Here is a 16971-nt window from a genome sequence, read left to right on the forward strand (position 1 = left end):
GGACTGAGGGGAAGCCTGGGATTGAGGGGAAGCCCGGGACTGAGGGGAAGCCCAGTACTGAGATGAAGCTCAGGCAGGTAGTAGGCTCCGGTAGATCCTGTCTGGCAGGCGGTTCTGGAAGATTCTGGTTGACTGGCAGATCTGGAAGAGTCTGGTTGACTGGCAGATCTGGCTGCTCCATGCAGATTGACAGCTCAGGCTGCTTCATGCAGACTGACAGCTCTGGCTGCTCCATGCAGACTGGCAGCTTTGTGCAGACTGACAGCTCTGGCTGCTCCATGTAGATTGGCAGCTCTGGCTGCTCCATGCAGGCTGACAGCTCTGGCTGCTCCATGCAGGCTGACAGCGCTGGCTGCTCCATGCAGACTGGCAGCTCAGGCTGCTCCGAACAGGCAGGAGGCTCCGGCAGCACGGTAGAGGAGGAAAGCTCTGGAAGCGCTGGACAGGCGGGAGACTCCGACAGTGCAGGAGAGGAGGAAAGCGCTGACTGCGCTGAACAGGCGTGAGACTCCGGCAGCGCAGGAGAGGGGGAAAACGCTGGCTGTGCTGAACAGGCGAGGCGCACTGAAGGCCTGGTGCGTGGTGCTGGAACTGGTGGTACTGGATCGAGGACACGCACAGGAAGCCTGGTGAGGGGAGCTGCCACCGGAGGACTGGTATGTGAAGGTGGCACAGGATGGACTGGACCGTGAAGGTGTACTGGAGAGCCTGAGAGCAGGACTGGCACAGGACGTGCAAGGCTAGGTAGGTACACAGGAGGCCTAGTGCGTGAGGCTGGCACATTTTTCACCAGCCGACTAACACGCACCTCAGGACGAGTATAGAGCGCTGACCCAGGTGCCATCAAATCCCCGACACGCTCCGTCGGACGAATCTTGTACCTAAAGCACCAAGCTAGCAACTCCCTCATTACTCTCCACTCCACTTTCCCCATTAACTCCTTCACAGTCTCTGCTTCGCTCACGTCTAACACCGGCTCTGGTTCTGGTCTCCTCCTTGGCTCCTCACGATTAACAAGGAGAGTTGGCTCAGGTCTATCTCCTGACTCTGCCACTCTCCCTCTGAGCCCCCCTTCCCCCCAATACATTTTTGGGGCTGACTCACGGGCTTTCTTCTGCGCCGTCGTGATTGTCTCTCCAACTCCATTCTCCTATAGCCCTCTTCGCACTGCTCCAGCGAATCCCAGGCGGGCTCCGGCACTCTCTCTGGGTCGACCGCCCACCTGTCTATTTCCTCCCAAGTAGTGTAGTCCCTATATTTTTGCTCCTGCTGCCGCTGTTGCTTCTCCTCATTCCAGCGCCTCTCAGCTCTTGCCGCCTCCAGTTCTTCTTTGGGGCGGCGATATTCTCCCGGCTGATCCCAGGGTCCTTCTCCGAACAATTCATCCTCCTTTCGCTGCTCCTGCTGTCGTTGCCTGTTACCACGCCGCTCGGTCCGTGTGTGGTGGGTGATTCTGTAACGGCGTTCGTTTGTTGAAAGAGAGTCGGACCAAAATGCAGCGTGGTTGTTACTCATGTTCTTTAATGAATGATAATGATAACGAAAAACGAAAACGCAAAATACTATGACCAAGGCGTGACATGCTTTCTGTATCCGGAAGTGTCCATGTACACAAAGACACCAGTCAGTGGCAGGTGGTAAACAATACCCTGTATGATTACAGATTTCAGCATTTGACATTGCTCTACGTGTGTGTGTGTGTGTGTGTGTGTGTGTGTGTGTGTGTGTGTGTGTGTGTGTGTGTGTGTGTGTGTGTGTGTGTGTGTGTGTGTGTGTGTGTGTGTGTGTGTGTGTGTGTGTGTGTGTGTGTGTGTGTGTGTGTGTGTCACCTTTGAGAGGTCCACCAGAGTGTTGGCCTGATCACTCAGTTTCCTCTGCTCCATCTTCACACTACGCAGTCTGCAAAGAAAGACACACATACACTGTGTCACACACTTACACACTGTGACACACACACATCGATGATGCATCCACAAAAGAGTTAAGCCAGAAAACTGCTAGGTCACAGTCAGGTAACAGTTATTAGCCCAGCTAGGTTAGCAGCAGGTGTATAGCATCAGATTCTAGAATTAGACAGCATAGACCAGACCAGGAAGTACATACAGTAGAAGCCAACTGGTCCAACAGCTTCAGTTAGCACCATTCACTGGACATGAGTTCCATTTGGCTTCCAGAGCAGGTATAAACCCATCATTATCTAATCTATTTTCACGTCAGACGAGACAGGTGTCAGACTAGCTAGTCAACCTCTACAACTAATTAACACAGGGTAACCACTATTTGCATGATCAATGGTGTTTTTCATTAATCATGGATGAGCTAGCTAGAAATAGTTAAACACGTCTATCAGGATGTTTCTCATAATGATGCCCTGTCAACCAATCACAATGCAGTGTTTCCTGTCCTGGAACTAACCACAGAGACCTAGGCTAGACAATATGTCTGGGTTGTTAATACATGTAAGTGTATTGAGGGCTGGGGTCAGAGATGTGATGTGTGTGTGCTCTCACTGGTGGATGGCCTGCAGGAACTTCCTCTGGTGTTTGCGGACTCTGGAGTGGTCAATCTTCTTCTGTAGTTTGGTGTGTTTGTAGATGAGCCAAGTCTCCCTCAGAACGTTGGCCGCAGCATTTTTTATCTGCACGGAGAGAACACACACACACACAGTTACACAGGTAGCCCCTGGCAACCGAGTCAGGCAGCAAATCTACCCGGCCTCTTCACCGGCCCCATCTCTCTCTATCTTCCTCTCTCTCGTTCTCAGTCTCTATCTCTCTTCCTCTCCCTCAACACAAAGACAATGTCTTCTTTCAACTCACTCCTCTATTTTTCTCTTCCCCTGGAGAGTACAACAGTCCCTACTCTCTCTGTCCCTCGACATACATTTGCTCACATACAGTCAGTCACACACTGTCCTTACGTAGGGTCAGCCTCCTCAGCCCAATACTATTCATCCACACAGACCTGTCCTTACGTAGAGTCAGCCTCCTCAGCCCAATACTATTCATCCACACAGACCTGTCCTTAGGGAGAGTCAACCTCCACAGCCCAATACTATTCATCCACACAGACCTGTCCTTAGGGAGAGTCAACCTCCACAGCCCAATACAGACCTGTCCGAAGAGATTCCATCAAGCAACCCCTGTGCTTCAATTACCTCTTTTGCCAATTGGCCTGGATCCTTTGCTGTCAACACGGATCCATCACGACTGGTCTACCGACGTAACTGTCCGAGGGGGTTTCTGTCCACCGAAGCAAGCACCAGTTAGCCTGGAGCTAGCCTGGAGCTAGGCCCTTCTCCCGGCTAGCTGAATAATTCCATCAGATAATACCTGGGCTTCAATACCTCTTGTGCCAATTGGCCTGGACCCTTTGTTGCCGACACGGAGCCCCGCCGATCCATCATGACTGGTCTGCCGACGTACCCGTCTGAGGGGGTTTCAACAGACTCTCCCGTTGCGACGTCCCCGAGGCCCATCTGCTTGCCTGCTGCTAGCCCGGCCTGCTTGCTGTTTGAATCGCCGTGCCTCCAGCTCGCCTAGCTACTCACTGGACCCTATGATCACTCGGCTACACATGCCTCTCCCTAATGTCAATATGCCATGTCTATTGCTGTTTTGGTTCGTAATTTTTGTCTTATTTCACTGTAGAGCCTCCAGCCCTGCTCAATATGCCTTAGCTAGCCCTTTTGTTCCACCCCCCACACATGCAGTGACCACACCTGGCTTAAATGGTGCCTCTACAGACAAAACCTCTCATCATCACTCAATGCCTGGGGCTTACTTCCACTGTATTCACATCCTACCATACCCTTGTCTGTTTATCATGCCTTGAATCTACTCTTCTGTGCCCAGAAACCTGCTCCTTTTACTCTCTGTTCCGAACGCACTAGACCACCAGTTCTTTTAGCCTTTAGCCGTACTATTATCCTACTCCTTCTTTGTTCCTCTGATGATGTAGAGGTTAACCCAGGCCCTGCAGCCCTCAGCATCACTCCCATTCCTCAGGCGCTCTCATTTGTTGACTTCTGTATCCATAAAAGCATTGGTTTCATGCATGTTAACATTAGAAGTCTCCTCCCTAAGTTTGTTTTATTCACTGCTGTAGCACACTCCGCCAACCCGGATGTCCTAGCCGTGTCTGAATCCTGGCTTAGGAACCTAAAAATTCCATCCCTAACTATAGCATTTTCCAACAAGATAGAACTGCCAAAGGGGCGGAATTGCAATCTACTGCAGAGATAGACCGCATAGTTCTGTCTTACTATCCAGATCTGGGCCCAAACAATTCGAGCTTCTACTTTTAAAAATCTACCTTTCCAGAAACAAGTCTCTCACCGTTGCCACTTGTTATAGTTCCCCTTCGTCCCCCAGCTGTGCCCTGGACACAATATGTGAATTGATTGCCCCCAATCTATCTTCAGAGTTCGTACTGTTAGGTGACCTAAACTGGGACATGCTTAACACCCCGGCCGTCCTACAATCTAAGCTAGATGCCCTCAATCTCACACAAATCATCAAGGAACCTACCAGGTACAACCCTAAATCCGTAACCATGGGCACCCTCTTAGATATCATCCTGACCAACCTGCCCTCTAAATACATCTCTGCTGTCTTCAACCAGGGTCTCAGCGATCACTGCCTCATTGTCTGCGTGCGTACTGGGTCCGCGGTCAAACTACCACCCCTCATCACTGTCAAACACTCCCTAAAACACTTCAGCGAGCAGGCCTTTCTAATCGACCTGGCCCGGGTATCCTGGAAGGATATTGACCTCATCCCATCAGTAGAGAATGCCTGGTTGCTCTTCAAAAGTGCTTACCTCTCCATCTTAAATAAGCATGCCCCATTCAAAAAATATAGAACTAAGAACAGATATAGCCCTTGGTTCACCCCAGACTTGACTGCCCTTGACCAGCAGAAAAACATCCTATGGCATTCTGCATTAGCATCGAATAGCCCACGCGATATGCAGGGTAGTCAGGAACCAATATACTCAGTCAGTTAGGAAAGCTAAGGCTAGCTTTTTCAAAAAAGAAATTTGCTTTCTGTAGCACTTATTCCAAAACGATTTGGGACACTGTAAATTCCATAGAGAATAAGAGCACCTCCTTCCAGCTGTCCACTGCACTGAGGACAGGAAACACTGTCACCACCGATAAATGTACGATAATCGATCATTTCAGAAGCATTTTTCCACGGCTGGTCATGCTTTCCACCTGGCCAACATCTCACCAACCCCTTCAGCAACTTGCCCAACCCCCCCCCCCCGCCCCTGCTTCTCCTTCACCCAAATCCTGACAGCTGATGTTCTGAAAGAACTGCAAAAATCTGGATCCCTACAAATCAGCTGGGCTAGACAATCTGGGTTCACCTCAGCCATGCTCAAGGTACTAAATTATATCATAACCGCAATCAATAAAAGACAGTACTGTGCAGCTGTCTTCATCGACCTGGCCAAGGCTTTCGACTCTGTCAATCACCGCATTCTTATCAGCAGACTTAATAGCCTTGGCTTCTCAAATTACTGCCTCGCCTGGTTCACCAACTACTTCTCAGATAGAGTTCAGTGTGTCAATTCGGAGGGCCTGTTGTCCGGACGTCTGGCAGTCTCTATGGGGGTGCCACAGGGTTCAATTCTCGGGCCAACTCTTTTCTCTGTATATATCAATGATGTCGCTCTTGCTGCTGGTGATTCTCTGATCCACCTCTACGCAGATGACACCATTCTGTATACATCTGGCCCTTCTTTGGTCACAATTGTTAACAAACCTCCAAACGAGCTTCAACGCCCGTGGCCTCCAACTGCTTTTAAATGCTAGTAAAACTAAGTGCATGCTCTTCAACTGATTGCTGCCCGCACCCTCCCGCCTGACTAGCATCACTACTCTGGACGGTTCTGACCTAGAATATGCGGACAACTACAAATACCTAGGTGTCTGGTTCGACTGTAAACTCTCCTTCCAGACTCCCATTAAGCATCTCCAATCCAAAAATAAATCTAGAATTGGCTTCCTATTTCGCAACAAAGCCTCCTTCACTCATGCCGCCAAACATACCCTCGTAAAACTGACTATCCCATCGATCCTTGACTTTGGCGATGTAACGGTTCTCTTGTGGTGAAGGAGAGTCGGACCAAAATGCAGCGTGTAGATTGCGATCCATGTTTAATGAACAAACGTAAAACACGAATCAATTATAAACACTACAAAACAAAGAACGTAACGAAAACCGAAACAGCCTGTACTAGTGTAAACTAACACAGAGACAGGAACAAGGACACTAAGGACAATCACCCACGAAACACACAAAGAATATGGCTGCCTAAATATGGTTCCCAATCAGAGACAACTATAAACACCTGCCTCTGATTGAGAACCACTTCAGACAGCCATAGACTTAACTAGAACATCCCACTAAGCTACAATCCCAAAACATACACACCACATACAAAAACCCATGTCACACCCTGGCCTGACCAAATAAATGAAGATAAACACAAAATACTTCGACCAGGGCATGACAGAACCCCCCCTAAGGTGCGGACTCTCGAACGCACCTCAAAACGATAGGGAGGGTCCGGGTAGGCTCCGGCGCGGGACGTGGACTCCACTCAAACACTGTCTTAGTCCCTCCTCCTCTCGTCCTTGGATAGTCCACCCTCGCTGCCGACCATGGCCTAGTAGTCCTCACCCAGAACCCCACTGGACTGATGAGCAGATCGGGACTGAGGGGCAGCTCGGGACTGAGGCAGCTCGGGACTGAGGGGAAGCTCGGGACTGAGGGGAAGCTCGGAACTGAGGGGAAGCTCGGAACTGAGGGGAAGCTCAGGAGTGAAAGGAAGCTCAGGAGTGAAAGGAAGCTCAGGAGTGAAAGGAAGCTCAGGCAGGTTGATGGATCTACCAGATCCTGGCTGGCTGGTGGTTTCGGCAGATCGTGGCTGACTGGCGGATCCTGGCTGACTGGCGGATCCTGACTGACTGGCAGATCCTGGCTGACTGGCGGATCTGGCAGAACCTGGCTGACTGGCGGATCCTGGCCGACTGGCGGATCCTGGCCGACTGGCAGTTCTGGCAGATCCCGGCTGACTGGCAGATCTGGAAGAGTCTGGTTGACTGGCGGATCTGGAAGAGTCTGGTTGACTGGCGGATCTGGAAGAGTCTGGTTGACTGGCGGATCTGGAAGAGTCTGGCTGACTGGCGGATCTGGAAGAGTCTGGCTGACTGGCGGATCTGGAAGAGTCTGGCTGACTGGCGGATCTGGAAGAGTCTGGCTGACTGGCGGATCTGGAAGAGTCTGGCTGACTGGCGGATCTGGAAGAGTCTGGCTGACTGGCGGATCTGGAAGAGTCTGGCTGACTGGCGGATCTGGAAGAGTCTGGTTGACTGGCAGATCTGGAAGAGTCTGGTTGACTGGCAGATCTGGAAGAGTCTGGCTGACTGGCGGATCTGGAAGAGTCTGGCTGACTGGCGGATCTGGAAGAGTCTGGCTGACTGGCAGATCTGGAAGAGTCTGGCTGACTGGCGGATCTGGAAGAGTCTGGCTGACTGGCGGATGCTGGCAGACTGACGGTTCTGGCTGCTCCATGCTGACTGGTGGCTCTGGCTGCTCCACGCTGACTGGCAGCTTTGGCTGCTCCATGCAGACTGACAGCTCTGGCTGCTCCATGCAGACTGGCAGCTCTGGCTGCTTCATGCAGACTGGCAGCTCCATGTAGACTGGCAGGTCTGGCTGCTCCATGCAGGCTGGCAGCACTGGCTGCGCTGAACAGGCGGGAGACTCCGGCGGCGCTGGAGATGAGGAAGGCTCTGGCAGCGCTGGAGAGGCGAGGCGCACTGTAGGCCTGATGCGTGGTGCTGGCACTGGTGGGACTGGACCAAGAACACGCACAGGAAGCCTGGTGCAGGGAGCTGCTACCGGAGGGCTGGGGTGTGGAGGTGGTACTGGATAGACCGGACCGTGCAGGCGCACTGGAGCTCTTGAGCACCGAGCCTGCCCAACCTTACCCGGTTGAATGCTCTCGGTCGCCCTGCCAGTGCGGCGAGGTGGCATAGTCCGCACTGGGCTATGCAGGCGAACCGGAGACACCGAGCGCAAGGCTGGTGCCATGTAAGCCGGCCCAAGGAGACGCACTGGGGGCCAGATGCGTAGAGCCGGCTTCATGGCATTTGGCTCGACGCTCAATCTAGCCCGGCCGATACGCGGAGCTGGAATATACCGCACTGGGCTATGCACCCGCACTGGAGACACCGTGCGCACCACAGCATAACACGGTGCCTGCCCAGTCTCTCTAGCCCCCCGGTAAGCACAGGGAGTTTGCGCAGGTCTCATACCTGGCGTAGCCATACTCCCTGTGAGCCCTCCCCCCCAATACATTTTTGGGGCTGACTCCCGGGCTTCCTTGCCAACCGTGTTCCCTCATATCACCGGCTCCTCTCTCCGGTTGCCTCTGCTCTCCTCGCTGCCTCCACCTGTTCCCATGGAAGGCGATCCCTTCCCGCCAGGATCTCCTCCCATGTGTAGCAACCCTTGCCATCCAATATATCATCCCATGTCCATTCCTCATTGCGCTGCTGTTGTTGCCTTTGTTGCTTCTCCTGCGGCTCCTGCCTGTTACCACGCTGCTTGGTCCGGGTTTTTGGGTGATTCTGTAACAGTCAGACCAAAATGCAGCGTGTAGATTGCGATCCATGGTTAATGAATAAACGTAAAACACGAATCAATTATAAACACTACAAAACAAAGAACGTAACGAAAACCGAAACAGCCTATACTAGTGTAAACTAACACAGAGACAGGAACAAGGACACTAAGGACAATCACCCATGAAACACACAAAGAATATGGCTACCTAAATATGGTTCACAGTCAGAGACAACGATAAACACCTGCCTCTGATTGAGAACTACTTTAGACAGCCATAGACTTAACTAGAACACCCCACTAAGCTACAATCCCAAAACATACACACCACATACAAAAACCCATGTCACACCCTGGCCTGACCAAATAAATGAAGATAAACACAAAATACTTCGACCAGGGCGTGACAGGCGATGTCATTTACAAAATAGCCCCCAACACTTTACTCAGCAAACTTAGTTTTACTATGAAAATAACCTCACACTCAACATCAACAAAAAAAGGAGATGATCGTGGACTTCAGGAAACAGCAGAGGGAAGGTGGGACAGCAGTGGAGAAGGTGGAAAGTAAAGTTCCTCGGCGTACACATCACGGACAAACTGGTCCACCCACACAGACAGCGTGGTTAGGTTAATAAGGCACAACAGCGCCTCTTCAACCTCAGAAGGGTGAAGAAATTTGGCTTGTCACCAAAACACTCACAAACTTTTAGGGAGAGTCAGCCTCCACAGCCCAATTACTATTCATCCACACAGACCTGTCCTTAGAGAGAGTCAGCCTCCACAGCCCAATACTATTCATCCACACACACAGACCTGTCCTTAAGGGAGAGTCATCCTCCACAGCCCAATACTATTCTTCCACACAGTGTCAGGACCCGGTTACGAACCCGGGTCTCGGGAGTGAGAAACAGTCACTTAACCAACTGAGCCACGAATAGTCGGCAGAACCCAGAAGATGAGGCAGACACAGCAGTACTTGAGACGGTGTATTTAATGAAGTAAAAAGTGAAGTTCTTCAGGAAAACATGTAACTCCACAACCTCAAAAGGAATTCCACAAGAACAAAGGTAATCCTCCAAGACAAAAAAGGTAAATCCACCAGGTGGAAGGTATAGCACAAAAAGCCTCAAAAGATTCTCAAAAATAAATAAACAAGAACAAAAAACAGAATTCCACAAGAGAGTCCACCGGGATCAACAAGAGTTCACAAGGTACTAGGGCTGGGTGCTAACATACAAACACAGAGCAAAGAACAGAGGAAAACAAAGGGTTTGAATACAATCAGGGGAAACGAGGCACAGGTGCAAATAATAATGGGGATCAAGGGAAAACAAAAGGTCAAAAGGCACAATGGGGGCATCTAGTGACCAAAAACCGGAACAACCCTGGCCAAATCCTGACACACAGACCTGTCCTTAGAGAGAGTCAGCCTCCACTGCCCAATACTATTCATCTACACACACAGAACTGTCCTTAGGGAGAGTCAGCCTCCACAGCCCAATACTATTCATCCACACAGACCTGTCCTTAGAGAGAGTCAGCCTCCACAGCCCAATACTATTCATCCACACAGACCTGTCCTTAGAGAGAGTCAGCCTCCACAACCCAATACTATTCATCCACACACACAGACCTGTCCTTAAGGGAGAGTCAGCCTCCACAGCCCAATACTATTCATCTACACACACAGAACTGTCCTTAAGGGAGAGTCAGCCTCTACAGCCCAATACTATTCATCCACACAGACCTGTCCTTAAAGGAGAGTCAGCCTCCACAGCCCAATACTATTCATCCACACAGACCTGTCCTTAGAGAGAGTCAGCCTCCACAACCCAATACTATTCATCCACACACACAGACCTGTCCTTAAGGGAGAGTCAACCTCCACAGCCCAATACTATTCATCCACACAGACTTGTCCTTAGAGAGAGTCAGCCTCCACAGCCCAATACTATTCATCCACACAGACCTGTCCTTAGAGAGAGTCAGCCTCCACAGCCCAATACTATTCATCCACACAGACCTGTCCTTAGAGAGAGTCAGCCTCCACAACCCAATACTATTCATCCACACAGACCTGTCCTTAGAGAGAGTCAGCCTCCACAGCCCAATACTATTCATCCACACAGACCTGTCCTTAAGGGAGAGTCAACCTCCACAGCCCAATACTATTCATCCACACAGACTTGTCCTTAGAGAGAGTCAGCCTCCACAGCCCAATACTATTCATCCACACAGACCTGTCCTTAGAGAGAGTCAGCCTCCACAGCCCAATACTATTCATCCACACAGACCTGTCCTTAAGGGAGAGTCAGCCTCCACAGCCCAATACTATTCATCCACACAGACCTGTCCTTAGAGAGAGTCAGCCTCCACAGCCCAATACTATTCATCCACACAGACCTGTCCTTAGAGAGAGTCAGCCTCCACAGCCCAATACTATTCATCCACACAGACCTGTCCTTAGAGAGAGTCAGCCTCCACAGCCCAATACTATTCATCCACACAGACCTGTCCTTAGGGAGAGTCAGAGGAGAGACCTGAGAGGAGTCACAGTCACCGCCTCTGCCATTTCAAATCACATTCTAACACACACATTTTCAACAAATCAAGCTTGATTAATTTAACAAGGTGTTTTAGTGCTGTGGTAGAACAAAAGCCTGCACACACACACTGTGGTTCCCCAAGACCAGGGTTGAAGAACACTTTTAAATCATCAGTAGGATACCCTGGAGGGTGGCAGTGAGGGAGCATGTATCAATCAGTGAAATGGATCAATTAGCTCAGTGTGTTAGATGCTAAGTACAGTCAGGTGTGCTGTATGGCTGGAAAAACACACTGCTTCTGGAACTCCAGCACCAGGGATGCCTAGCTAGCCTTGTTATATATGTACATTATGTATATTCTGTATGGTTTAGTAGGTTGCTATGCAATTACAACACAGGGGCCTGAAAAATCCTCTCAACCCCTTCCTTTGAATGAGGGAACATCTCTGAAGACATAAATTGAATGAGGACTTCAAAGAGATGCTGTGCAGTGAACAAAACAATTATCCCCCCGTCTGAGGAGCACAAAGGACCTGGCAGCACTGCTAATCAGCATGAGTCCACCGCAGTCAAGGACTGCACACACACACACACACACACACACACACACACACACACACACACACACACACACACACACACACACACACACACACACACACACACACACACACACACACACACACACACACACACACACACACACACACACACACACACACACACACACACACACACACACACACACACACGCTGGTGGGAGAGTTCATTCAACCTAGGAGAGTGTGTTTTAATCAGAAGTTAAACAGATAACATGCAGGTTGGAAATGTCATTGCGTTTGCTGGCTGGCACATTCTGAAATTATCCAGAGTGTCATAATGATGTCACAACAACACCAAGGTGCTATCCCTAGCAACTTTACCGCCACATAGTTACAACGCTATCATTCTTGTTAGTTACATAGTTACAACACTATCATCCTTGTTAGTCACATAGCTACAACGCTATCATCCTTGTTAGTTACATAGTTACAACACTATCATCCTTGTTAGTCACATAGTTATAACACTATCATCCTTGTTAGTTACATAGTTACACCACTATCATCCTTGTTAGTTACATAGTTACAACACTATCATCCTTGTTAGTCACATAGTTACAACGCTATCATCCTTGTTAGTTACATAGTTACAACACTATCATCCTTGTTAGTCACATAGTTACAACGCTATCATCCTTGTTAGTTACATAGTTACAACGCTATCATCCTTGTTAGTTACATATGGGTGCTGTTACCCATCTTGTCATAACCTATCATAACCTTATTCGTTGTAACATAACAGTTGTTTGAAGTGGCATCCAATGGTTAAATCCCACAGGTCATGTTTTAGTGAACTGAAGTTCCTCTAGAATACTGACAGACAGGACAGGTTACTGGAGAACAGGTTAAATAAACATCTAGTATCCACAGAACCCTTAGTAGATTGGCAGGTCAAATGTCATATGTCAGCTGATTCATCTCATGGTTAAGATGATAGTGATAAAAGTTTTACCGTTTTACTGCGGTACGTTCAGGACCAAGAATAGCTCTACCTTCCTATTTATTTGGGAGGAGGTCTGCAGATAGACTTCTCCTAAAGCTTATAACAGGATCAGTACAACAGACTGTGGGGAATAGAGACTGCAAGAGGTTAGACATCTTAAATAACTGTCATCCTTTCACGTGTCCTGCTGTTTTCAGTGTTGATACTGAACACATATTAATTAACACAATATTAATTCAGATCAGAGATAGTTTAGGAAAGGAAGATAACCTAACAATGGGATTTCCTGAGGTCAAACGTTTTCTTCTTTATTCCATTCCTCCCTACTCAATCTGGTATCCCTATTAGGGCCATATGGCCATCTCCGACCCAGCCAGTCATGTTGCTGCCATATTTTATATTTTTTTATTTGATTTAACTAGGCAAGTCAATTAAGAACAAATTCTTATTTACAATGACTGCCTACTGAAAGGCAAAAGGGCTCCTGCGGGGACGGGGGCCTGGGATTTAAAACATAATATAATTACAATATAAATATAGGACAAAACACAAATCACAAGAGAGACAACACAACACTACATACAGAGAGATCTAAGACAACAACATAGCAAGACAGCAACACATGACAACACAGCATGGTAGCAACACAACATGGTAGCAGCACCATACCTGGTACAAACATTATTGGGCAGGAGAACTTGTAGTGTATTTGAGGGTTAAAAAGGCTTCTGAAATTTGTAATTTCCACTTAGAAATGTCAGACTTGATTTTGCCTTATGAAGAATATATCAACCTCTACACAAATGTCCATCCAAATCACAATTCACGTCTTGTTGCTGCAAGATTATTTTCCTGCTGTATCAAACTGGTTCAAATTAAGATCCTCCATCTGTACCTTGGCACAGGGAAGCCATGTTGGTGCCGTATGGCTTCCCCCTACCTGGACACTGGCCAGCCATGTTGGTGCCGTATGGCTTCCCCCTACCTGGGCACTGGCCAGCCATGTTGGTGCCGTATGGCTTCCCCCTACCTGGGCACTGGCCAGCCATGTTGGTGCCGTATGGCTTCCCCCTACCTGGGCACTGGCCAGCCATGTTGGTGCCGTTTGGCTTCCCCCTACCTGGGCACTGGCCAGCCATGTTGGTGCCGTATGGCTTCCCCTACCTGGGCACTGGCCAGCCATGTTGGTGCCGTATGGCTTCCCCTACCTGGGCACTGGCCAGCCATGTTGGTGCCGTATGGCTTCCCCCTACCTGGGCACTGGCCAGCCATGTTGGTGCCGTATGGCTTCCCCCTACCTGGGCACTGGCCAGCCATGTTGGTGCCGTATGGCTTCCCCCTACCTGGGCACTGGCCAGCCATGTTGGTGCCGTATGGCTTCCCCCTACCTGGGCACTGGCCAGCCATGTTGGTGCCGTATGGCTTCCCCCTACCTGGGCACTGGCCAGCCATGTTGGTGCCGTATGGCTTCCCCTACCTGGGCACTGGCCAGCCATGTTGGTGCCGTATGGCTTCCCCTACCTGGGCACTGGCCAGCCATGTTGGTGCCGTATGGCTTCCCCTACCTGGGCACTGGCCAGCCATGTTGGTGCCGTATGGCTTCCCCCTACCTGGGCACTGGCCAGCCATGTTGGTGCCGTATGGCTTGCCCCTACCTGGGCACTGGCCAGCCATGTTGGTGCCGTATGGCTTCCCCCTACCTGGGCACTGGCCAGCCATGTTGGTGCCGTATGGCTTCCCCCTACCTGGGCACTGGCCAGCCATGTTGGTGCCATATGGCTTCCCCCTACCTGGGCACTGGCCAGCCATGTTGGTGCCGTATGGCTTCCCCCTACCTGGGCACTGGCCAGCCATGTTGGTGCCGTATGGCTTCCCCCTACCTGGACACTGGCCAGCCATGTTGGTGCCGTATGGCTTCCCCCTACCTGGGCACTGGCCAGCCATGTTGGTGCCGTATGGCTTCCCCCTACCTAGGCACTGGCCAGCCATGTTGGTGCCGTATGGTTATCATGGCCTGACCTCGTACCTGGAGTCAGCTTTGTTTCTATTCTGGATCCTTCGTTACATAACACAGCAAACTCACTGTGACCAAATGCAAACGCAATATGGAGAACAATGGTGGTGGTTCTGACAGCTCCACCTGTTACTGCATGGTGCTAGCAACCCCAGAGTTAGAGGTTTGATTCCCGCATGGGCCACATATATACTAACTAACCATGTTATTATCATATTATATACTACATATTCATGTTATTATCATATTATATACTACATATCCATGTTATTATCATATTATTATATACTACATATCCATGTTATTATCATATTATATACTACATATCCATGTTATTATCATATTATTATATACTACATATCCATGTTATTATCATATTATTATATACTACATATTCATGTTATTATCATATTATATACTACATATTCATGTTATTATCATATTATTATATACTACATATTCATGTTATTATCATATTATTATATACTACATATTCATGTTATTATCATATTATTATATACTACATATCCATGTTATTATCATATTATTATATACTACATATTCATGTTATTATCATATTATTATATACTACATATTCATGTTATTATCATATTATTATATACTACATATTCATGTTATTATCATATTATATACTACATATCCATGTTATTATCATATTATTATATACTACATATCCATGTTATTATCATATTATTATATACTACATATTCATGTTATTATCATATTATTATATACTACATATTCATGTTATTATCATATTATATACTACATATTCATGTTATTATCATATTATTATATACTACATATTCATGTTATTATCATATTATTATATACTACATATTCATGTTATTATCATATTATTATATACTACATATCCATGTTATTATCATATTATTATATACTACATATTCATGTTATTATCATATTATTATATACTACATATTCATATTATCATATTATTATCCATGTTTATCATGTTATTATTATATACTACATATCCATGTTATTATCATATTATTATATACTACATATTCATGTTATTATCATATTATTATATACTACATATTCATGTTATTATCATATTATATACTACATATCCATGTTATTACCATATTATTATATACTACATATTCATGTTATTATCATATTATATACTACATATTCATGTTATTATCATATTATTATATACTACATATTCATGTTATTATCATATTATTATATACTACATATTCATGTTATTATCATATTATTATATACTACATATTCATGTTATTATCATATTATTATATACTACATATTCATGTTATTATCATATTATTACATACTACATATTCATGTTATTATCATATTATTATATACTACATATTCATGTTATTATCATATTATATACTACATATCCATGTTATTACCATATTATTATATACTACATATTCATGTTATTATCATATTATATACTACATATTCATGTTATTATATTATTATATACATATTATTATTATATACTACATATTCATGTTATTATCATATTATTATATACTACATATTCATGTTATTATCATATTATTATATACTACATATTCATGTTATTATCATATTATTATATACTACATATTCATGTTATTATCATATTATTATATACTACATATTCATGTTATTATCATATTATTATATACTACATATTCATGTTATTATCATATTATATACTACATATCCATGTTATTATCATATCGACAGGTGGTTGAAGGGGAGTGAACCATGAGGGTGGGCAGGTTGCTGGGAATTGTGAGTGACCACTCCATATGATTGGGAGACAGTGAGGGCTAAGGACATGACATCACTAAGTCCACTCACTCCTCCACTGTGAGCATTGGAATGTACCTCAGGGCGGGGGAGGGCATCCTCTCAATATAAACAGTTCCACAGTATAGAGCCCAAACCCCAATAACTCCAGCAAAACAGTCCAACATCTGGTCACTAATCAGATTAACTGTGTGGTAACAGGATAACATGTACTGCCCTGACAGGTCAAGGACCTGAGAGGAGGACCAGAGGGATGAGCTGGAATCTAAGGTGATATTATTATATCACAAAGGAAGGAGACATGTCTCACACACACACACACACACACACACACACACACACACACACACACACACACACACACACACACACACACACACACACACACACACACACACAC

The 16971-nt window shown here is 46.9% G+C and overlaps 1 protein-coding gene across 1 annotated transcript in view; it reads right to left on the minus strand.

Moving 5' to 3' along the window:
• Positions 1-16971, minus strand: part of kcnn3 (potassium intermediate/small conductance calcium-activated channel, subfamily N, member 3) — a 111391-nt gene that overhangs the window by 6409 nt on the left and 88011 nt on the right. The window contains exons 8-9 of the mRNA XM_046303238.1: positions 2511-2638; positions 1830-1899 (exon numbers count right to left, since the gene is read on the minus strand). Coding sequence (XP_046159194.1) covers positions 1830-1899; positions 2511-2638 — 198 coding nt within the window. The remainder of the gene's footprint in view (positions 1-1829; positions 1900-2510; positions 2639-16971) is intronic.

This window comes from Oncorhynchus gorbuscha, linkage group LG15 (genome assembly GCF_021184085.1).
Source record: "Oncorhynchus gorbuscha isolate QuinsamMale2020 ecotype Even-year linkage group LG15, OgorEven_v1.0, whole genome shotgun sequence".
Lineage (NCBI taxonomy): Eukaryota > Metazoa > Chordata > Actinopteri > Salmoniformes > Salmonidae > Oncorhynchus > Oncorhynchus gorbuscha.